General features: G+C 37.8%; 1 protein-coding gene across 1 annotated transcript in view; it reads left to right on the top strand.

Annotated features, from left to right (window-relative positions):
- The window catches only part of USH2A (usherin), a 665,459-nt gene that overhangs the window by 52,851 nt on the left and 587,892 nt on the right, over positions 1 to 24,716 (top strand). The window contains 5 exon segments of the mRNA XM_042475774.1: positions 8,436 to 8,571; positions 10,739 to 10,802; positions 14,208 to 14,502; positions 17,571 to 17,755; positions 22,089 to 22,310. Of these exon segments, the coding sequence (XP_042331708.1) occupies positions 8,436 to 8,571; positions 10,739 to 10,802; positions 14,208 to 14,502; positions 17,571 to 17,755; positions 22,089 to 22,310 (902 nt within the window).

The raw sequence follows: 24,716 nt of genomic DNA, 5'->3' as shown, positions 1-24,716 counted from the left end.
AAAAATAATAAAAAAATGTTTATGTGTTCACTGCACATTGTTGCATCAATAGACAAAGCTAACACAGAATGAGAGTAATGCTCTCTGACTAGGAAAATTTCCATATGCAAGAACTTTCTTGAACCGAATCGCACTGCCTAGCCATTATGATAATACCCTTCAGATTTTCCTTCAGCGGAAGGGCAATGATTCCATGTTATCACAAATTTGGACAATATTGACTGCTTCTGGAAATAAGAATATTACACTCCAGTATCTGTTAAATATTTTTATTTAAGGAGGTGAATTTTCTCCATAAAAATCAATGTTCTATTCATTTCACATTTTCTTACTTAAAATACTAATATAGCCTAGGGTGCCTGAACCACTAATGATAACAATTCAGGCTTAGATTTATAGATAACTGTGTCTGTTTATATTGGTCAGGAATTTGTGTGGCTTTATTGACAGGGGAATGGCATTTTGAATGTTCATGTTCTGATTTTCCAAATGAATTTTTTCAGGGCCCAGCTTCTGCTTTTGCACCAAATTATTCTGCCTTTTCATAAGCCTTTTGTTTGTCCTCATACACTCATTGTTTCCAGGATGCAATTATTCCAGTCCCATTTGATTTGATTAGAGTGGATATCAAGGCAGACTAAAGCACTCTAGCTTCTCTCAGCATCTACTTGGAGAGACAATTCAGCAGCCATCCCTTTAAACTCATGAGTACCTGTTTATGCAAAATGGAAATAGGGTTCCACAAACTGGCAGCAAGAACAACAGTAGTAGCAGCAGGAGGAGCAGCAAGAAAAGCTTTAAAAGCTTAGTTTTCCATTCTGTTCTTTGAACAACATGTGCACTAGTAAAGGCTAATAACTTCACTACATAAAGATTTTTGAAGCTTTATTAAAATATACAAGTACTAAGTATTTCAGTAAAGCTTTGGATAAGCTCCTTCATGAATGATATTATTGCAGACATGCCAATAAAATGTGGGTTAGACAATTCTGCTGCTAGATATTAGGCAGATTTGTAGCTGGTTGACAGGCCAAACTGAAAGAGTGCTCACAAATGGTTCTTCATCTTCTTGGAAAGAAGTGAGCTGACACAGGTTACTGTGTCAACCCTAGTTTTGTTGAACATCTTAATTGACTTGTAGGAAGGAATGGATGGAATGTTGGTTCTGCAAATGATACCAAACTGGGAGAGGAAGCAGAGTTCAGAAGACAAAATTAGGAATCAAGATGACTCCACGAGATCCCAAGTAGGCCAAAACTAACAAAATAGATTTCAACATGTATAAATGTAAGGCATTCCCTTTAGGTATGAAAAATCAGATGCACGAATATAGAATAGGTACATCTGGCTTGATGGCAGTGTACATTAAAAGAGTCTAGATGTTTAACATCTGTTAAATATGACCTGCACTTTGGAGGGTAAAAAGGTGAAGGAAACCTCTCGTTTAATTTTGTATATGATTACTATGTCTAGAATTTCCTACGCCCAACATTGGAAAAGCTCACAGATACGAACAGAAGAGAAATGGTTGGTCAAGATTAGAGGCTAAAAGCTTGGATATACTTACTGCAAGCCTAAGAAATGATAAGATTGTGTCTATTAAAGAGGAATGAGAGTGTTTGGACACGTATGATAGAGCAAAAGCGTCATAATGATGATACAGGATGTTATAAGATACATATGATATAATATATTAATATAGATAAACCAAAAAGGTATAATAGATTACCTTTTTTTCCTTTCTTAAACTTGGGCAAACTAGTGAGGACCTAAAAGGGAAAAGTAGTATGTTTACTTGTCTTTTCCTTTAAACACATATAGCAAGGTTATATATTTAACTATAATTTAATGGGATTACCTTATATTAAATCAGATAAGAAGGATATCATTTGATCTTCTGAAATTGTTGAGAATGTACTTCTGTATAGTATCTCTGATAATCTGTTCAAAAAATGTGATTGGTCTGTTGACTTGTTGTTAATGTTTATATGTAATACTTGTTTTGTAAGTTTGTTTTGTATGTCTTGTATTTTTTTTGTATAATAAAAATAAAAAAAAGAGTCTAGATGTTTTAAGAGTCAACAATGTGATGCAATTTACAACAAGAAAAAGAAACAAGAAACTATCAGCAGACATATATCCAGTTTAAGGGAAATAATCATGTTCTGCTATGGCCAGATTTCAGTTTTGTTCTGTTTTGGTTGTCATGGTTTAATAAGATACTGAGAAGCGAGAACATGTCCAGAAGAGAGGAACTAATGTGGTAAAGAGTCTGGAAGCCAATGGATATATTTACTCTAGAGAAGAGCAGATTGAGAAGTGGCATGATTGCTGTGTTCAAACACTGAAAACTGTCGCTTGGAAAGTGGAGCAAGTTTGTTTTCTGATGCTCATAGAATTAATATTCAAATGACATAAAAGGAGTTTCCAACTAAACTTTAGGCACAGCTTCCTGACAATGAGATCTGTTTAACAGTGTAATGCACTACATTAAAAGGTGGTGGAAGGTCCTTTGAATGTTTTAAAGAAAAGTAAGCTGGCCATCACTATGGGATGCTTAGCTGTGGATTACTGCATTGCTGACCTACCAGTGAAATAAGACCAGACACAGAGAACTGAGTTATAAAATGGACAACTTTATTTAAATTCTCCTATTTAACTGTTTCTTTCTCAAGATCCACAAAATGGGGGGCAGCAACCTAGTGTGGGAGCAACTGGGGTAGCTGGTCAATCCATAGACCACCTCCCCAGTTACCCCTGGGTGGAACTCCTGAGCCCCAAGGGTAACTCAACTCTGGGCTGCTCCCCGGCTGGCCTGCATCCAGAACGCCAACCCAAGATCCCCTCTCTTAATTCACAAAACATAAGTGAGGGTTCCTATCTTTGGCCAGCCCCAAGGAAAGTCTCTTTCTCTATTCCTTTAGTCTCAAAACATAAAGAGGTAGTTCCAGAGACATCACAGATAGATGTCAGAGCATTTGGTATGCAGCAAATTGACCACATATTACATACCAAATGTGTGTGTCATGAGAGGGGATCTGTCTGTTGAAAATGTGCCAGGTATATGAACTTCCTATTCTCCAGGTTCTCCCTGTTCTCCTTATCTAATAATGGATATTGGCCTGGCAGCCTAAGAGTTTCCTGGTTTTTTGGGTTTTTTTAGTTCCTGCAAGATTTGAGATTATAGGTGTCTATCAATCTTGCAAGAGGACCTCCTTTCACAAGACTTGAGGTAGCCTTGTATAGGCCTACCTCATATTTTCTGGGTTAGTTCTATGTAGTTCTATGTAGTTTGACAAGTGACAGGTGTGGCATTAGGTTTCATTTGGAGGTGGTCTACAGGCATCAGCACAGGAGAGTAGTGGGAATAGAAGACAGCTGAATACTTTCCATGTTATTTCAGCCTCTGTTACTGATTTTGCTGTTGTTGTTGCTAAATGAGTAATTCCCAGTGACACACCTATTTCATTAACTTCCATTATATTTGTACTGGAAAATGTAGTAGCTTTTGCCTTGTAGTAAATGCACTACAAGGTTGAATAGGTTACTTGTGTCTATTTTATTGCTCGATCTGTCCTGTTTGCTGTATGTGTGCTCCAAGTATTATGAAAAGGAAAAGACACTAGTTTTGCACAGAAACAGAGGTTTCATGTACATTATATTTTACACATATTCTGGAAACTGACAAAAAACCCACTTGGTACCTTGGTTTCATTCAGGATACCAAATCTTGCCATGATGTTGGACACTCCTAGAGGTGTTGTATCACTGTGCTGAGACAGCCAGTTTGAGCAGAATTACAGCAATGGTGACTTTTTTTTTAGAATCCCTATAAGAAGTCTTGTGTGCCATTTCTTCATAGCTCTAAGAAAAGAAAAAAGCAGATTGCAATTAGAAAAACAATTCATTGTTATGTGTAATCCAGAGCTCAAAATCCTTAAAAGAACTATGCTGTTTACCAGGAATAATTTGTTCACAGTTTCTACTTGATTCACCAAACTGAAAGAAAATAGGCTGGAGCCCATTAAAGCTTATGCCAATTAAATCTTGTTTGTTTTCAAAGTGCCACCAGGTTCTTTGCTTGGGTTGTTTTGTTTTGTTTTGCTTTGTTTTTTTGCTGCAACAGACTAACACTGCTAGCTTCCTTCATGGTCTTTGAGAGTACTTGGCACACAGCAAATAAAAGTGGAAAGATGAAAAACAGATTGGTTACTGCAATTTTTCTTTTCTTTGTGTTTGTAGTGAAATCTTAAATTGCAGTATCAGACCAGGAAATTTGGTTAGAAGATGTCACTCTTTTTTCTAAACTCTAAAGTGGCTTTAGAGGCAATTGCTATGCTATGCTGGATTAAACCGTTTATTCGGGGCTAATATGGCTTTTACCCCGTGACTTCCCCCAGAAGTACTACAGCGTCATATGCACCCTCTTGGGTAAACATGGCTAAAAGCCAATTACTTCAACTAAAATGTTTCATATGACTGCACCGTTGAGGGATTGTTGGTAATTCATTTCAATTCACTATGCCCTGCTTTAAAAGGTAGAAAACAGATTGGCAGTACTATGATTCCTGACTAAGAAAAGAAGTATTTCTACCATTTGCAATTATGGTTTCAAAGGCCAAAAAAGTAGTTAGCTGTCATTGTTTATTATTTATGTAAAGTAACTTTAAATAGATTAGTTCTCAAGATTAGTTATTATTGTTTAATAACCATTAGTTATTATTAATTTAAAGTAAGCATATTTTGCTGATTCTCAGAAGTAACTAAAGTAGGTATTATTATTATTATTATTATTATTATTATTATTATTATTATTATTAAAAATATCTAAAAGCTGCAAGACACTGGCCATTGGTATAAAACGCAATCTCTTCCCATTTATTTGCCTCATTTTGATTCCAACACTCACAACAGAGTAGGAAGCAGGATCATGTGATACTCCTCCTCAAACCACACTCCTGTAATTATGAAAATACTTTACGAGTTTTGGTTAGAGTATTTTTTGAAAAGAATGAATTAATTGTATATAAATGATTTTTTTTAAAAAAAATAATTAATTATGTGTAAGTACTTATTTTGAAGATATGGTTTTAATGGTATGGCTGTAATTATTTCAGTGCGTGCACACAGATATTAATGTATCATAGAGTCACTTTCTACTCATAAAATATCAAATTATGAAAGGATAAAAAGTGCAACTTGGATAAACTATAATCAGGATAGTCAATGGTCCTGTATATAAGTATAAACAAAGAGGCCTCATCATACATGTCTCTTCAAGGAGTGGGAAAATGAGGACATTAGCCTCCAATGAGAATTCTGCCACGCCAATAAAATTTTCCTTCAAATTTTTAGCATTGTAGACAGTGAGATGTTGAAAATCAGTCTTATGTAGAACTGTTATGTAAAGGGATGTTGTAGCACCTGAGAGAAAGAAGTCTGTAGTATAAGCTTTTGTAGACTTGGGAGATTATCACATGGGGACAGTGATGGGATGGGATGGGAGCGGGTCACTCCCATCCTTATTCCATCTGTGACTGCGATCGTGTGAAAGAAATTCACACATGTCACACTGATTCCAGTCATTGTCCCAGCAGTGAAGTGGAATTGCATTAATGGATTCTTCCATTAATACAAAATGATGGGAAATGAGAGGACATTTCCATTTCACTCATGGGACAATGACAGGATCAGCGCAATGTCATATGAAAGTTTTTCACATGATCACTGTAATTTGCACTTTCTGGACAGGACAATGACAGGGTTGGCATAACATCATGTGAAAGTCCTTCCTGCGATAGCATAGGAAGTACAGGACAAGGATGGGAAAAGGATAGGACAGGGATGGAGATCTGTTAAAGATTCTACGGTTAAGGTTTTTCCCAAGTTGTGTTTTCAATTTTTATCAAGTTGTAAAGTTTGGAGCTCAAGACACCAGAGGCTGCTTGAATCATATCCTGCTCTAATTGAAAATTCTTCCAGTTGGAATTCAAGAGAGAAACTTCGTGAATATATTTTTAACCATGATGTGTATCTGGATAGACTGGTTATTAATAATTCGAAATTTTCTAAATGGTTTAGATTATATAATTGGGACCATCAGATGGCTGTTTATCTTACATTTCTAAAGCTTAGACAGGCTTTTACAGCTCTTCGCTTTCAAACAATGCCCTCAGCTATGATTGACGGTAGATATTCACATACACCTAAGGATTCCCGTTTATGTATTTGTGGAGCCCCAGAAATTGAGGATTTGCCTCATTATTTGTTCTCTTGCTCACTATATACTGGTCCAAGAACAAAATTTATGGGATCCATTCTGTCCAATTTACAGTCTAATACCATTTCTGAAAAGATTTTTTATCTCTTGTCTGATATTGATTCTAAGGTAACTTATAAGGTTTCGCTGTTTGCTTCAGCAGCAAACAAAATTCGGGCAAGGGTAATAGCAGACATTGCAGTTGATTGTCAGGGGGATGACCTTATCTAAACTTTGAAGCTGTTTTTGTTTATTTTAAAATGTTTTTAATGATTGATAGGTGGATGATCTTACCCAAATCTTGAAGTGTTTTTTTTCCTTTTAACGTTGTTTTACTTAATTGATTGGAAGTATATTATGTATTAAATCTGGATGCTATTTGATGGAATATTTTATAATTCTGAATTGTTGTTATTGGTTTTATATTTTATCATGCGAATGGCCTTTGGCTTAAGCATTAATAAAGATTGATTGATTGATATTCAGGACAGGGATGTTCTTTGACCCATCTGATAGTAGATGCATGGAGTGAAGTATCAAAAGTGCTACAAGATCCCATTGCATACTGATGCCGATTAACATGGCTATGTCTTTGAATACTAAAACTCTTAGTTTTGCTGTGTTGACATTTCCTGGTCAACTTTGGCTTCCCTTTTTCTTTGGATTCCTAAACTGTATTTCAAAGTCTCCAAAATAAGTTTTAAGTTCCTTGAGTAACTTAAAATCATACAATTCTAGCACTAGAGTAATTTAGAATCATGTGATAAGGCTCTAAGTTACTCCAGTGCTAGAAATTTGGCAAATGAAGGAAAATGTCATGAAGTAGCAGGATTCATATTGGGAGGCAATGCCCTCATTTTGAGCCTTATCTCATGAGAAAAGAAAGCCAAAATGGAGTGGGAGAGTAGTGGCCTTCTCTGTGCCTCCCTGTTTGATGCTGCAGCACTTCTGTTCTCTTCCTCTTACTAGTAATAGTAGTGTCAGTATGTCCTTCAACATTTCACAGATGTAAATCAGGTTGCATGGCCAAGGAGCGTCACAGTGTAGACAGGATGGCAAAATGTATTAACGAGGAGGAAACCACAAGACTGCAGCAGTTTGCTTTTGCTTGAGTCTACAGGGAACGGCAAGATCCTATGCTTCCTCTCCCCTGCTGAGTTAATTGAGTTAAACTACTATTGTACTTTGAACTCAGATTGTAGCAAGTGAAGTAACTGAAACAACTGAAGTAAACTCAAGACAAAGAAGAAAGGTAGGAGGAGGAGAGAGAAAAGGACATTTTAAAAACAGCTGAAAAAGTGGGACAATAGACAATTAATTGGGACTGTCCCTGCCAAATTGGGACATTTGCAGGATATGTGTTAGTATGCAAATGTCCATGGTTCTGACATGTTTGGGCTACATACAAAAGTAAGTATCTCTATCCCTCTTTCTCCTGATGATATGACAACAATAACAACACAAAATATTATAAATAAAAATGAGGGGGAGGCCATTGTGCTAAGTGGCACTTTGCCACCGTACAGTGCCCTTTGATGTCTTCCAAAGAGGCAGACATTAAAGAAGATTGTGAAAGATGATCCTTTTATAAGCTCTCTTCTGAGAGAGAGCAAGGCACACATGTATGAATTCCAATAGCTATGACTTCTGATATACTCAGATGTTCAAGTGAAGGAGCCATAAGAGGAAAGAGGAAGAAGAATAAGCCTACATACTTCTCTGTCTTTTTGATATCTGAAAGGGAAGGAGCTTCTGTCTGTGTATATGGCCAGCAGATTAAAGTGTGATTAGTCAATCAATGATCAGAATAATTGACTGCCCTAGTCTAGTTTTATTTGTTACTATCAAAATACTTACAATAATAGTTCTGATCGTGCTTGACCATGTAAGAATTCTGTGAAAGTATATCAGTATTCATGTACATGAGACCAAAAAGGAGCTTCCAATATTATTCTAGTAGACATTTGTAATTCACTCACTGCAAAAACTTTCTTTTCTCAGTATCTGAATATAGTATAATGAGAACTGGATATGCAAGATGGGATTGTAATGTGTTTAAGTAATGCACTGATGTATTGCATTCCAAATTAATGTGTCAGATAATTTATGACAGTAGAATGAATTTTAACCTCAGTTGTTTATACAAAGAACTTTCCCTTACAATGCCCTTTTATAGGTTCATCACATAAAAATCAGCTTTTTTATAAATGGTTTGGAAGATGACAACACAGCTTTTGATTCCAGAATTCTCACTGGATTGATTGCAGACCCCTCTGTTGAGGGTGAATGGCGAGTTGGACAGAATTTAAATGGTAAGTCAGAGTATGATGGGAACATATCTGGGTGGATATATTTTAAAGAATTATTTGATTGCACATCAAAGTGCTATTCAGCAGCAGTTCCTACCACTACTTTCTACAAGTAACTGTGCCACACATTTTTCTGTGTATGCCCATACTCAGTAATTAATTTATAGATATTTCAGTTGCATTATTGTTGGCACAACAATAACTATATATACTGGTGAAATAATTGTGAACATGTTTCTGCATAAATAAGAACCTTGCTCAGATTGATAATGCAGACATAAGTTTATAGTACAACTGAGAAACAGGTAGGAATAGGAGATTCATCTGCCCTGTTCCCAAGCAATTAGGCCTAAGCTAGCTCCATTTGAGAACCAGGTGGAATCCCTCTGTGTTTTGTGCTGATTGCTCATTAGGTATTTTTTTCCTTGGTACAACAGGCCTCAAGACCAGCAACAACTAACCAGAACAAGTAATTTATATGCTGGGCCATAATTGAACATCATATCATTATCAGGTTTAGAGCAGTGGTATCACTAGTTAGTGGTATCACCTGGTATGGAGGGAGTCACCCAGGAACGGTGTGCATTTACCCCTTATGGTGCTCTGTTACTGGGCTTCCTCCCAAGAAAGAAAGCCTAGGGACAAAGCAGCCGGGAAGGATGAGCGTTCAGCCCTCCTGTCCTGAAGAAGTAAGGTCCCACTTGGTGTCAACCTACCTCTGGGATGTCACCTAATGTTGTCCACACCCCTTGCATTGTCCTGTGATACCCTATTTCACAAGCTTCAACAAAGGTGGATCTGCTCTTTGTTGTCCTTTCTTTTGCTTTGAGCAAGCTACCATGATTAGAATATAGTATAATGGAAATACCTGGAAGTGTACAGAAGAGCTACAACAGTCAAAATAGAGTACAATGTGAATACAGAGCAGGAAGCTGCCAATTTTCTCTCCACCCTGAAACCATTTTAGAAAAGTTAACCAAGGTTCTTGCACTTTGATCTGATGTGATATGTCCTTCGCATCTTCTCTTTCTGATAATTCAGTTACATTCTAAACATGGTAGTGACACTACCAGGAAGAAACAAAAACCATGTCATGGATGATGTCTGATTGTTTGTACTTTCATTGTCTAAATCAGTCTTCTTGAATCTGGCATCCTCCAGAATTTAATTACCATTTCTCCTGGTCATACTGGCTGAGAGAGATGGGAGCTATAGTCCAAAATATTTTAAATGGGCCAGGTTGGAGAAGGCTAGTCTGTAACTTCAGTTTTGTCAAGGTTTCATGTTTTGAGTTTTCTTTCTGCAATATGACCTACTGCAAGTTCTTTGGGCAATTAAAAAGAATTTAGAAGGAAAATAATTTGTCAAAATGTTTAATGTAGCAAACAAGGAAAAGGGTAGGAGGAAGGGTTTTTATCATAGAAATACCCAATCTGTTGTAATGGTCTGGGCTGCATATGTGGTGATGCGGAGATAAAATAATTTTTCACCATGTTCTGAATATTGCCGTCAATATAAGGTTCCAGTGATTTTGCAGCTCTCTGAAATTCTGTTTTGTGATGAATTGGTTCTGCAGATTTATTAAAGCTGAATGTCACTGATCCAGAACATACTGCAATTTGGAGCTAAATCCTAAATATATCTGCATCTGGCTTGAGGAAAGTTTGATTTATTCCAAAGAAACCATCAGGCTCCTAATACATCAGAACTTGAAAATTCTCATTTCAAAATGCTTCTTGTTGACATTGTCATTTTGAATACCAGACACACAATAATTGTGTAAAAGGAAAATAAATCTTAAAAACACACCTTTCATCTTTATCACATAAAATGACAGCTACAGTTGTCCCTACTGTATCTCTTCTCTAATTAGAGGTGGCACGTAGACTGGCTCATTACTTCTGTCTAATGAGCCAGTCTGTGTGCCACCTCTATAATCAGATAAGGGATAGGTACAAAATGTTCCTATAAAGTTATTATAAATCATTTTAATCAAAAAAATTAAGTCACTGCCCTCCATAGTTTTGTCCGGAACCAAGATGGTTTCATTCAGAAGAGGTAATTGTGCAAGAGAGATCTCTGTGAGCTGAATTTGAGATCCCCTCATGCAGCACAGACCTGTTTTCTGGTTGATGGAATTGGATTATTTATTTATAATGTATTTTCACAGGTTCAGAGCAATTTGTTGGGAGGATGCAAGATTTCAGATTGTACCAACTGGCACTTACAAACAGGTAGGGAAACTTTCATTTTTATCGAACCAAAAAGTGCACAACCAAGAGTGGCTAAGTTTTCTTTGATGTACACCAGATCTTTACAGTCATTTCTTTGTATGAGAGTTAGACGTGGGAAGCTGCCTATGCTTTGTTTGGAGAAGAGAACACTGAGAGGTAACATCTTTAAAAATAAGTAGAAGATAAAACAAGCTTATTTTCTGTTATTCCAGAGACTAGAACACAAGACAATGTATTTAAAACCAGAAGAAAAAAAAGATTCCACTTAAACATTAGAAGAACCTGTTCCCCATAACAGCTATTTGACAGCTTTTCCATACTGTTCCAGAGAGTGGTGGACTCTCCTTCTTTGGAAATCTTTCAATAGAGATTGGATTGGCATCTTCAGAATTGCTTTAGTTCTGTATTCCTGCATGACAGACTATTGGGCAAGATTACAGTCCCTTTCAGTGCCAAGATTCTATGATTCTATAATCTGGATCTGTAACTCTGTGTACTTTAATTAAACAAAGCTGCTCATTAGTCATATAAATATAGGTTGATATAATTCCAAGATATTGTGCTTGAAAAAGGTTACAACACGCCTAGTTCATGACTGAACACAGTCAGATTGGCTACTGAGGAAGTTTAGGTCCTGGGACCAAATATGGCCCTTCTCTGGTTCTGGTCTGACCATTAAGATTCTTTCCTCATCTTTCCCCATGACACTACTGTTTAAGGATTTTCCAGCTTTTGTAACCAGGTTTTCCCCAATCCTAAAAGTTGAAATTACCACCCCTAAGGTTTAGTTCCTGATAATAAGAGCATTATTCTGGAATAAATATTTTCAAATTTTTAGCCTCACTATTTTGTTGGTGCTGCCCCAAGAATGTCTTTGAAACTTATTTTGGATCTCGGGCTGAAAACGTCTTCCTTTTTGGCTGAAAGAAGTTTGTCCTAGGGTATATCACAGTATGCAGTTTCCCTCACACAGGAACCAAACCAGATCATTATGGGGAAAAGGAGCCAATATACCACTCCCATTACTGTGTTGATCTTTCTTTTCATCCTCATTTAAAAACAAAAACACTTCATTTAATCAAATATGGAAAATATAGGCTGACTGGCTACGGGTGGGATGTTCAGTAGGCATAATCATAAAGCCCTACACAGCTTAGGTCCAGAGAACCTGAAAGACCATATCTTCCCATACAAATCTACCAGAGTCCTAAAATATATAGGGGAAGGCTTTCTCTCGATGCCAACACCATCACAATCTTGCTTGGTGTGCACACGAGAGAAAGCCTTCTCGGCAGTTGCTCTCATCCTCTGGAATGCCTTTCCATTGGAGCCTACACTGCCCCTCTTCCTGCTTGTCTTTTGCTGGTAGATAAAGGGCCGATACAGATGGCCCAAAAGGAGCAGGTCTCTGCCACCCCTTTCTGTGCTGGATTGGGGCCAGGGAAGCCTCACTGGCAGCCCCTACACCCCCAATCTGGCTCTTTTCCAGGCCATGGAGAAGCAGAAAAATGCTGCTTCCTCATGGCCTAGAAAAGGGGTGTCCTTAGGGCTGCATGTCCTCAGACACCCGGACAGGCGCAGCCATGGGAGAAAAGGGCCACTCACCCCCTTTCTCCCTGGCTTCGTTCCCGCAACAATCTAGTTGCTGTGGGAATGAAGAATGTGCAGTGACGTCACACACATGCCAGTCCGTGCTGTGTATGGACGGCACACTTTCAAAATGATGCCATCTAGATGAACTAGGACTGGGGAGCATGCGGTTGCTGTGCGCTGCCCAGCCCTAGTTTTGGTCCGAGGACAGCACTTCTGCGCCGTCTGTATCAGGCCAAAGAAATTTTTAATCAAGCATGTTTTTAATACATAATCATGTCAGGCAGGCTTTTATACAAGCGTGGTTAGATTTTTTTTTTAAAAAAATTAAGTTACATTTTATACTGTTTTTAGCTAGTTGTTTTTAAGTGTTAATATTCTTTTATTGTAAAATTTTAAAAATGATTTTATCTGTGAGCTTCCTTGGTTCCCTCTCTGGGAGAAAGTCAACATAAAAATGAAATAAATTTAAATAAATAAATAAGCATGCACAGGCCCACCCTTTCCAAGTACGAACTACTGGGTGAAGAAGTATATAACTGATTTGGTTTGAGGGCAGGTTTCGCAATCTATAGTGCCCTCTTAGTCTCTGTGAGAACATCAGCAAAAGCCAGGAAAGAGCAAGAGTTGCCACGATTGAATTGTGGGGGGTGTTTGAGCAGGAGTGCCTGGTGCTTTGTCACTTTGTCACTATATAGTACTTAAGAGACATAGATAGTGCAGGACCTGCTGAAGTGACATGTGAGATATATACCATGTTTATTTTCTGGTATAAGGATATATTAAGCTATGCCCACCATAAGAGCAAGGTTGCCATGTCAGAATAGAACATAGGGGAAAAAAAGAAAACACCATATGCGCAAGGCAAGAACTTGGGAGAATGTGACATATAGGAGAAAGAAATCAGGAAGCATGCTGTATCTCCAGGCCTACACAGTCAATTGTAGGCTCTCCCCATGGACTGTGATTTTGGGCCACTGGAATAGGGACAGCAGCCATAGTCTTCTAAGAGCATGGATGTTGTGGGTGAAAAGATAGACAATGCTTCTCTTTAGTAATCCTGCTGATGAATTTATAGCTGGTTGAAGGACCAACATAAAAAAGTACTTATCAATGTGTTATCCTGGAGAGAACTGAGACTCATTTTTATAGTGACATTTAATGTTTCATCCCCCAAAATAGTAATTCTGTTAAATGGAAAACTTGTGGATTCATGGCACCAAAAAATGGTAATGTAAAATATATAATTATTGCTAACTTAAAACATTTTGTTTATACAAAAGTATATAATAACAGCTGACTTTACCAAACACCATTTAGACAATGTGTGGATGGTTAGGTAGCTCTTTGTATGTTTGCTTGTTTAAACTTTTTATATTACCTTTTATATTACCTTTATATTCCCTCTCAAGGCATACAAAAATAAAAAATAAACTGCAAAACTAAATTCACAAATAAATAAAATAAAAATAGCAGCAGCAAATAAAATTACAGCTTGAAAGACATACAGTAAACAGCACTGTTATGCAGTTGAAAGCAGACTGGAATATCCATGACTTTAAGGTCTAATCCTAAACAGCCAGAGAGTGAGCTAACATAACTTTAAGGGAAGGATATTTCATTAGAGAGCAGCCACCGCTGAAAAGGCTCTATTTCTTTTGCCCATTTTTTTGATGGGGATCATTAGTGAGCCCTTGAGCAAGCATCTATGCTAATATCATTATATATGGGAATAGACTACCGATGTTTGTTTGTTTTTTACTCTGACTGCTTTGTTATTTCTATGTTATATATTCTTAACTATTATTATTTTAGAGATATTTTTGAAGTTTGGTCTGGAAGATTTCTTCAGCTCCACAGCCAGTCTGAATGCCGCTGTCCTGGCAGTCACCCAAGGGTACATCCTTTGGTACATAGGTACTGCATCCCTAATATTGCAGATGACACAACTAATGACAGAGTGCTGAGACTGAATCCTGAAGCTCATCCTTTGAGCTATATCAATGATAATGATATCGGAACTTCATGGATTTCATCTGTATTTAACACCATTGAACAAGTCAATCGTGGCATAATCATTACAATAGACTTAGAAAATGGGCAATACCAGGTAATTTTAAGTTTTTCCTTTCAAATATTCTATTGAATGACTGATTGATTGAAAAGTAGAGATTAGACATTTCTCTTTACTTTCATTGACTCACCAAAAATGCAAGGACTTTTCAAAGGAATTAATTTTCAGTTATATTCTAGTCATTTGTAATACCACATGGTTGCTTTGAAGTGAGAGCAGGTAAGCAAAAATTACCTTTTCTTCCAACCCCCCCCCCCCCAATATTACCGTTGCAGAAATATAATGATTTGCAAACATTCTTCACGTGGATACCACTTCATCTTGTTTTCTGAAAAATTCCTGACTGCCATTGAGATTTCTGGAAAGTGGGATTTCTTAGGCATATATCCAGGTTGCAGAACACTAGCTAGGCCTGTTGGACATCACTACAAACCTGAAATTCATCCTAGGACAATCAGCACACTTCTCTGTCTTTTGTAAAAGTCTGACTGATGTTACGGTCTTGTTACTGAAATGCCATGACTAATTCTGAGGAATCTTTTAAGTTGCTCAGATACCCCTTAGACCCAGCCATACTTATGTATACTGGATAAAAGGCTTCTGTGTTTTTTCTTGTGCCTGAGCTATTGCCAAACTCCTTGTCATTTCAGACATTGTTACATTGTTTCACTTATATGGTAGGTTAATTGTTTAAAAAAAGACATCAGAAGAGGCAGGAAGTTACAAGGGGAATTTTCTGTTAGTGTAGTATGGCATAGTATGTGTTACACCGCTCCATGAACACCAGTCACCAACAGCCCTGCTCTGGTCTTGCTAACCTAGGGATGTGGCTTCCTCAGTTGAGTCTGTTCACCTGTACTTTAGTCTTCCTCTTTTCCCATTTCCTTCAACTTTACTGACCATTATTGTCTTTTCCAAAGAATTATGTCATTTTATGCTAAACTGGGGCTGTTGCATGCTATGCAACAGCCCCGGTTTAGTCATTTTTAGTCCTAGGGAGAGTTCAAGCTAGATTGCTGTAGGATCAATTTATTTGTCTTTTTGACAGCCCATGGCATTCGTATAAATAATGATACAATATTAATAATAATACATTTCTCTCAGCACCTCATTTTATATGAGCTGACCCCCCCCCCCCCGCCTCAATGCTTACAAGTAGAATTAATGTGAACACGGCCAGCTGAGGAAGTCCCCAAACTGCTCACAGAAAGCTTTCTGCTAGTTATTACTCTCAGCAGAAATTTCCCCATCTGTAGTATGGTTACCACTGGTTAGCCTCCTTCACTTTAACTTAACTGTGATTGTGAGGTTTCAAAGATCAGTTTTATAAGTATAGTTTTTGAGAGCTTGCATAAGTCTACAAGGCTTAAGATGAAAGACATGCTAGCAAAAACCTACTTATATTTCCAGTAAACCTGTATATATCTCTACATTCACCCCCATTCCAAAATGGGATCTAGAGTTATCTTTCATAAACCTCATTTAATGAAATACTTTGGAACACTAGGTAGAATGGGATACTTCTCACTGTCCTTCAAAAGCTTTTCCTCTTCTGTACCCTGCATTTCTCATAGGAAGAAAATTTTTGCTGCTTCAATTGTTTCTACATTAATCCACAATGCATAGAAGAACAGAGGCCCACAAATATATGGCTAGCCCCCACCTTTTTGAAGATGCATATTTTGCTATTAAAGATGATGCACATTTTAGACTGTCCACAAAAGTTACTGAGAAATGCTTTTTCTGGGTTATCTCAGTGCTTAAATGATATACACAATCACATTTAAAGTGAGCCAGTATGGTGTAGTATTTTGAGTGTTGGACTGCGACTCTGGAGGTCAAAGTGTGACTTCCTGCTCAGCCATGGAAACCCACTAGGTGACCTTTGGAAGTTACATTCTCACAACCTCAGAGGAAGGCAATAGCAAGCCCTCTGCGAACAAATTTTGCCAAGAAAATCTAGGGATATATCTGCCTTGTTGTTGTTAACTGCCTTCAAGTCAACCCTGACTCATGGTGACCCTTTGGATAAGACAACTCCAAGCCCCCCATCCTCCAACTGCTCTGCTTAAGCCCTGTAGATTCAGGCCCATGACCTCCCTGATCAAGTCTAGCCATATGACATGTGGTCTTTCCTAGCAAATTGGGAAGGATGGTGTGTGTGGAGAAGCCATGGCTTGGTACAGTGTGCCCACATTTTATGTGGGCGTGCCATACATGGCTTTCAGCATATGCTGAAAGCCACACCAGAAGAGCCCATCGCCTGCCCTGGAATAACTAATGGGGTGCACGCCCGTGGTGTATGTGCGCCATCACACCACTGTGCACAACAGGCACGAGCCCCTATGAGGCTTCAGCATATGCTGATTTCCCCTTACGCGGAAGGATCTGGAACGGATCCCCGCATAAGGGGAGGGTGCACTGTAGAATCCCCAACATTTCCAAAATACACCTTGTAGCTGCTGAAAGTCAGTTAGACCAGTCTTCCCTAGCCAAAATCCTTTGAGATTTTTAGAGCTACAAACCTATAGGGTGGGTATAGGGATTGTTTTCTTCTTGGATTTTATTCTAACTTTGATGTATTTTATTGTTGTAACCCACCTGGATTCTCTGTGATAGGGTGGGCTAGAAATAAATCTTTATTATTATCTTTATTATTTCTCATCCCTGACTTTGGCTGATGCTGGTTCGGCCTGATGAGAATCACAGTAAATTGGTGTAGACAGTACCTAAGTCAACCAATGATCTAATATTCTGTATGGGAGCTTTTTGTGTTCCTTACCAGGGACACCAGGGTTTTTAGTTTGTTTTAACTATATTTTATGTTTTGATATTGTGTTTTTAATCTGTCATATTTTTTAATACTTTTATAAGGAGGGGAGGGATTATAATGTTTTTAATTTTATATTTTACTCTGTTATAATCACTGTTGTCAACCGCCCGGATTGGTTCGCCACAGGGCGGTATACAAATAATAATAATAATAATAATAATTATTATTATTATTAAAGTGCTATGATCTTCATAAATAGCTTTATCTGGATCAAGTATCAACAAATATAAGAACTAAGGTAATTACTTCATGTATTTCTATTCATCCATAGGTGTTTTACATTATACTTCAGTTCTTCAGCCCACAACCTGCAGCTGTACATATTCAAAGGAAGAAGCAGTATAATTCTGATTGGGAAGACTGGCAATACATTGCAAGGGACTGCAGTGTATTTGGAATGGAGAACAACGGATCACTAGAATATCCAGATTCAGTCAATTGCCTTCAGCTTCCTAGGTATGAACGAACAGTAACCTATCCTGCCATTGTGAAAATCCTGGTCATAGATGAAGTAGTTCACAAGGAGTCAAGTCACATACTAAAGGAAACAACATAAATAATTCTAAATTGTTGTACATATTATGAAGCCAGCAGCACCTCACAGACAATGAGATTTGGACTTCTAACAATAAAATCTGTTTGTGTATAAACCAGCTTGATATCCAAGGTCATGCATTATAATAAAGAAAGGTCTAAAAGATGTTGGAAAGAGAGTTTATTTAATAGAGACTTAGTCTGAAGGCTACTTATAGCTCTCTTTATTCTGAAAGTCATCTTGAATTCTATCAATGATTATAAATGGTGGGTGTTCTTAACGGAATTCCAGTAGACAAGGGACATTCCAGCAGATAGTAGACATCTCTAAATTTATTGCAGTTTTGATTGTCAGTGGCCTCTAAATGTGGAGTATTTTGGAGATAAGTTTTTACCCTGAACTGTAAGTTTTTGTCCATCTTAAGTTTTTATCAATTTTATTGGGCAAAGGAAATGTGTTGGCCTGATGCCTATTGGGTCAGTCTATACCAGAAGAAAAAGGAGAAGGAAGAATATTGGGATGAATGACTGACATCTGCTAAAAACTAAACAGGAAAAAAGTCTCTTTCTTGTACCTCATATTTTCTCATATGCCAAGTCGTTTGAAGGCAGCATATAGTCAAGAAGCTCCAAATTCTCCAGTAGCTGAAACGGACATATTTTTTATATGGGTGAAGAGATATCTTGCCTTTACAAGAATCCCATTGTGCATAATGCAAGCTTTTATTTTTCCTCTTAAAAAAAAAAAGACTGCCTTCAGCCATAACTGTCTGATTGTACCAACCCTTGGCAAAATTCAGAATATAGTCAACATCAAAGTTGTGTAGCACTTGTCTGAAAGCCATCAGGGAATATTTCACCAGGTGAAATAGCTGTTTGTTTTGCTGTTGGTTCCCCCCCCCCTTTTTTTTTCAGTTTTGGCAGCTAGGCTTTTAAAGTGTCAGCATCTTTCTCTGGGCTTTCACAATTCAACATTCTAAGGGAGGAACAAGAGGTCACTGTGGGTATATTTGTTTTTCAACAAAACACATTGTTAGCATTGAGTGGAAGTGGATGAGAGCAAGAAAGTTCCAAATTCATTGGCTGAGCAAAGGGTCATGTTTTGGCAATATTCATAATGAGTATCTTTTCTGAAAATATGAACAAATGCCAACATTAAAATTAGCACATCTTTTTTAAAAAATGAATTCAATGGCTAATGTGCAAAATGTTGCCATAAATGTTTTATAATGGAACATTGTTTTCTCTTCAAATACATGACATAAATGATAATAGGAAGTGATTCAAGTGAATGATGTTGCATGGGGAAGATGTATAGTAAACCTAATTTTAAAATATCCTCTAAAGACTTATGTATATTCATTGTATCACAGGAAGCTTTAGGTGATAGTAAACAAGGAGCTCTATACAGTGGCAATTTAAAGAAATTAAGGAAACGCTTTATTTCTTCTCTCAAAGACCTAAGTCAGATTACTGAGCAGATTGTTTGAGCATTTATCATATAAAGCTACTTGGGTTTTCCGAATGATGTTGCACTGACATGTGGGCAGTCATGGCTGCTGTTAGTGTTAGTGGAACAATGAATCCATACTGGGTTCTACCCTGAATTGTAAAAGATTACCCAGTGTGCTGAACTTACGTTAACAATAGGATCCAGCACTTTGTATAATTTCCTTAAATGAGTATTGAAACCTACAGCATATTCACCATCTACCAACATGGAAGCCTCCAGTTTTCACCCTGTTGCTTGTGACTTGTAGTTGTTTCTACCAGTGCATCTACAGTGTCGATTATCACAGAGCTCTGGCGCCACAACAAACTACAATTCCATAGTATTGAGCCATGGCAGCTAAAATGATATCAAACTGGATTATTTCTGCAATTCTATTTTTCACATCATTTTTACATTCCAAAGGGATGTTCTTCAGGTTATATTTTGGCACAATGATTGATTTTGGTGTTCTTATTTAGCTTTACTCTAATTTTTAATAGGAGCAGTTCATGGTCTGCATCACAATCTGCTCCTGGTCTTGTTTTTGCAAAGAGAGTGGAGCTTCTGCTTTCAATTATATAATCTATTTGATTTCTATATGGGCCATCAGGCAATGTCCATGTGTACAGTCATCGCTTTGCTTGCCTGAAGAATGTGTTTGTGCTGAACAATATTTGTTCTTACCATGATTGGTTCCGCTATGTTTCCTACTTTTGCATTCTAACTGCTTGTGATTACCAGCTTATCCTGTTTTGGTGTATGCTCAATTTTCTCCTGGCCCCCAGAACAGAATTTTTCAATTTCTTCTTCATCTGCCTCTGCAGTTGGAGTATACACCTTGATTATGGTTATATTGATGAGTTTTCCCTGAAGTCTTTTTGAAATGATTTTGTTGGACTGTACATTACTGTCACCCCTCTATATCCATGGTGGTTTCATTCTAGACCCCTCCCCCACTTCACGGATAGGAAAAACCACATGACCTCAAGTCCCATTATGCAACATGCACACAACTGTGTTGTCATGGCTGTGTGCATGCATCACGATTGACAACAATGGGACATGGCCATATGTGGATGCTCTAGAGACTGCCAATACCAAGGACAGACTATATATCCCTTGCTACATCTCTGCTTATTTTTAATGTCACCCCATTTCTTCTTTGATTTTCATTTCCTGAGTAAAACACTGTGTAATTCTCTGACTCAGAATGTCCCATTTATATTCCCCTTAGCTTGCTTACCTCAAGTATTGCAATGTTTGCACATTCAGTTTGTTTTACAATGTTTTCCTTCCTCTGATTCATGCTTCTCATATTCCATGCTTCTATAATATGTATTGTGCAGCTTGAGACCTTTCTTTCACCTCTGAGCACATCAACAGCTGAATGTCCTTTCAGCTTGAGCCCAATTCCATAATTAGCCACAGTGAAGATTTTCATACCTGGCTGAATTGCTGGGAAAACGTTACTCAAACGTCCCTCAAATGTGGAGGAAGTGTATGCGTATAAGTGTGTAAGCCAGGCACGCTTCCTCAATAGTCATGCTATCATCACTCCTTCTAGCATCCTTGAATTGTCTCAAGGGAGTGGATTTCCTATGAACACAAAGTTTGCATTCATAGGAAATCTGCTCCCCTGGAATGATTCAGGGATGCTAAGAAGGAGCGATAATTGCATGATGATTGAGGAAACGCACCTGGCTTCCACACATGCATGCTTCATCCACGTTTGAGCAATGTTTTCCCAGTGATTCAGTCAGGTTTGAAAATTTTCAGTGCTACTCAAGCTGTCCTCTAATCTTCTCCAGTTGCTTGTTGAGTGCTTTCCAACCTGGGAGTGACATCTTCTGGCACTATCTATCATTTCAGTTTGAATTTGCTCATCGTAGGGCTTTCAAGGTAAAAGCTTCAGAAGTGGTTTACCATTGCTTTCTGTACAGTACTAATGTGTGCTAGATATAGGAGCTTATTGCAGGAGGCTCTAGGAATGCAGCTAGCATGGAACGAAAGGGGGCAGGAAGGGAACAGAGTGGGAAAAGGACACTTTTTACCACATGCTGGAACATCACCGATGCTGCCGGAAGTTCCTGTTGCATTCCCCATCTGTCCCAGAGGAGGCCATTTTCAAGAACTGTTCGGAACAGTTCTTGAAAATTGCTATCTCTGGGACAGATGGGGAACAGAATGGAACAGAGACTTCTGGCAGCATCGGCAGCATTCCGGCATGCGGTATAATGCATCTTTCCCTGTTCTGTTCTCTTTTCGCCCCCTTTTGTTCCGTGCTAGCTGCGTTCCTAGAGCCCCATGCAATAAGCTCCATGGTGTCATTGCCATTGTCTTGAACAGATCTTCTGCCACTATCACTACCGCCCAGTAGCTGTTTGGCACATTTAGTCTGGTTCCCCAACAAAAGTCTGTCTGACATTGGGGATCTTACCAGCAGCACTGCTACCAGTAGCATAGCCTCTTGCAATTCCACCACCATAGGAAATTACAAAACTATACTGTCATGATTCCACATTTTGGTCTGTAAGTGAGTGAATATTGTATTTTATAATTTATACTTAATTGCTGAGAATTAGAAACTTAAGACTATAATTCTATGTATTTTTTTAAAAAAACATGCATTTGGATTTTATATAGCAACATCATGATAATATTTATATTTAATAAACTGGACAACTCTGAAAAAAACTGAAATGTGAAAGCACTCTATGAAATATATATACCATTCTGCTGCTTTCCTCCCCTTTTCTTGAACAGCTTTACTCCATATTCCCGTGGAAATATTACTTTCAGTGTTCTTACACCAGAACCAAATCGCCGGCCTGGATACAATGACTTCTACAATACCCCATCACTTCAAGAGTTTGTGAAAGCCTCCCAAATAAAGATTCATCTACTTGGGCAGTATCATACTACTGTGCCTTGGATTGACTTTAGACATAGATATTATGGAGTTGATGAAATTACAGTCAGTGGAAGGTAGGCTGGTTACCGTTCCTATTAAAAGTGAAGATATTTGAAAGTTAATAGTTCACTAAGATGTTATGCTCTTGCAAATGAGTCAGCGTGCTGTTTCATAGCATTATTGCAGATCCAAAATAATCGTATCCCATATTCAATGAGTATCTTTTCTTTTTTAGAAAAAATAAAAATCTTCAACATGTTTTAATCTGTCAATAATGCTTTTTTGCTAACTCTTACAGACAGGTATGAATGATTGAAAGTCTGATTGATGCTTTGCTCCAGTGGCACTCTAATTTTTTATTATGGACTTCCATATATGGCAGTTGTAATAGTCTTAATAATGAATGAAACTCTTTGTCTTAGCTAGTTTTTCCCTTTTAAAATGAGGCTTCTGTCAGCAAAAGTGTTGCATTATCTATGACTGACAACTTTATTGTATATGTTAAGTCAGAAGTCTTATTGAAGGCATAATAACACCCTGTAAATAAAATGCAAATTAAGTAATGACTGAGTCTCCAGTGAAAAATGTGCTATTTTATTTTTAACTTTGGAATTTCTGTTTTAAAAGAAATGTATTAGGCCATCTTTCCTTAGCAAGCAATATGAATTTGTGGTTGTTGGTTAAAATGTCTATGATGTTTTTGTTTTTACTTCTTTATTGTGTTGTAAATATTTTGTCCATCTCATAGACGTTTAGAGGTAACACAAGACACTATTTGTTGAACAGCTATGTTAAATAAATATAGCTCTCTCCCCCTTTATGTTCATGTTGTGTTCAAAGGTTATATTAGTATATTGTTTATATTTCAATAGCTTTTCTTCTTAAAAAAATTTCTAGATATGTATCAATATACAAATGAAAATAGGTCTGTGGTCTCAGCAATTGACTGAAAAATGTATTTGTTTGGTCACACCTGTAAACAATAAGAGTTGTTCTCAAGACCCATTGAAATTGAGTGGAAATATCTTGTTAAAACAAAGGGCCTGAACAGGCAGGCCAAAATAAAGCTGCTTCGGGTCACTTTGGAGGTATGTTATTTAGATGATGCATGCGTCCTAAGAGGCGGAGCATGGCTTTGATGCAGCTTCTGACCTCTTGGGATGCATTCATCATTTAAACAGCATACCTCCAAAGTGACTTGAAGCAGCTTTCTTCTCGCCTCTCTGTTGAGGCCCACAGTTAACCTTTCTTTATCCTTTAAATATATTCATGTTGTTAGGATTAGGATTGCATGTAAAAACTCATTGCCCTCACTTGTATGACTGAGGCTGCAGTTGCACTACAGAAATAATGCAGTTTGACATCACCTTAACTCCCATGGCTCCATCCTATGGAATCCTGGGAGTTGTAATTTGTTGTGGCACCAGAGCTCTCAGACAGAGAAGATTAAATATTTCACAAGACTCCAGATCTCAGAATTCCATAGCATTCAGCCATGGCAGTTAAAGTGATGCCAAACTGCATTATTTCTGCAGTGCAAATGCAACCCCAGACACAATTGGACAAAAGATGAAATGTCCATCAGAGTAATGGCTAAATTGCCGATAATGACTGAAGAAGAGAAATCCTAGGTCTGTGAGGATGCCATACGTCTGATGAGGTATACCAACAGTCAATATTTGGTGCTGGAAACCTGAGACAATAATGATATTCTATTGTGCCATAATATTCTCCATGCTAAAATAGGGGGAAGCCATCTTGGGGAAGGTGCTGAGAACTACAGGGCTGGTGGTTTTGGGAGCCTCACCTGTTACATTGGGAATGGTTTGTTTAGACTGGCTCAGGATTTTGTGGCTATCTCTGATAATACAGTATCTTGCCCTAATTACATGGCATGCCAAAGTTTTCATCTGGTGTTCCAGTCAGGATTAGGAATGATAATCCGTCGGTAAAGGAGCCAGAAGTGACTTCATTTTCATGGACAGATCATTACCATTAACTTTAGACTACCTATTTCACCTTGAAGGGTGAAAGTTGATGAATCCATAGATTTTTCTAAATTCTTCTTGGGACATTCTTGGTATCTTAGCCATCATTTTTATGGAGGTCCTTGTTTATATATATGATTGCTTTCAAATACCCTTTACCGAACTTCAGAGTTCTGCCTGGTAGTCTGAGGAGCTGAGAGCAATGAAATGGTTATTGATTACAGGACAGATGACAGATGACCTACTGTGATCCCAAATGACCAGAGATGCTTCTTTTGTTCAGGCTAACATTGTTGTGGTGATGACAATGAAAGTTTACTTTGCCTCAGTTGTTTTTGCACAATCCTGACAAGTAGAGTTTAGGGTGATGATGCTTCTCAATAAAATCCCAAGGTATCAGGCTGTGGAGTCTTTTAGGGATATATCTACATTGTAGAAATAATGCAATTTGACACCATTTTAACTGTCATGGCTCCATCCTATGGAATCCTG

The sequence above is a fragment of the Sceloporus undulatus genome, chromosome 1 (assembly GCF_019175285.1).
Source record: "Sceloporus undulatus isolate JIND9_A2432 ecotype Alabama chromosome 1, SceUnd_v1.1, whole genome shotgun sequence".
Lineage (NCBI taxonomy): Eukaryota > Metazoa > Chordata > Lepidosauria > Squamata > Phrynosomatidae > Sceloporus > Sceloporus undulatus.
Note: the sequence above shows the minus strand (reverse complement) of the source record. Positions and strands in the feature narration are given on the sequence as shown.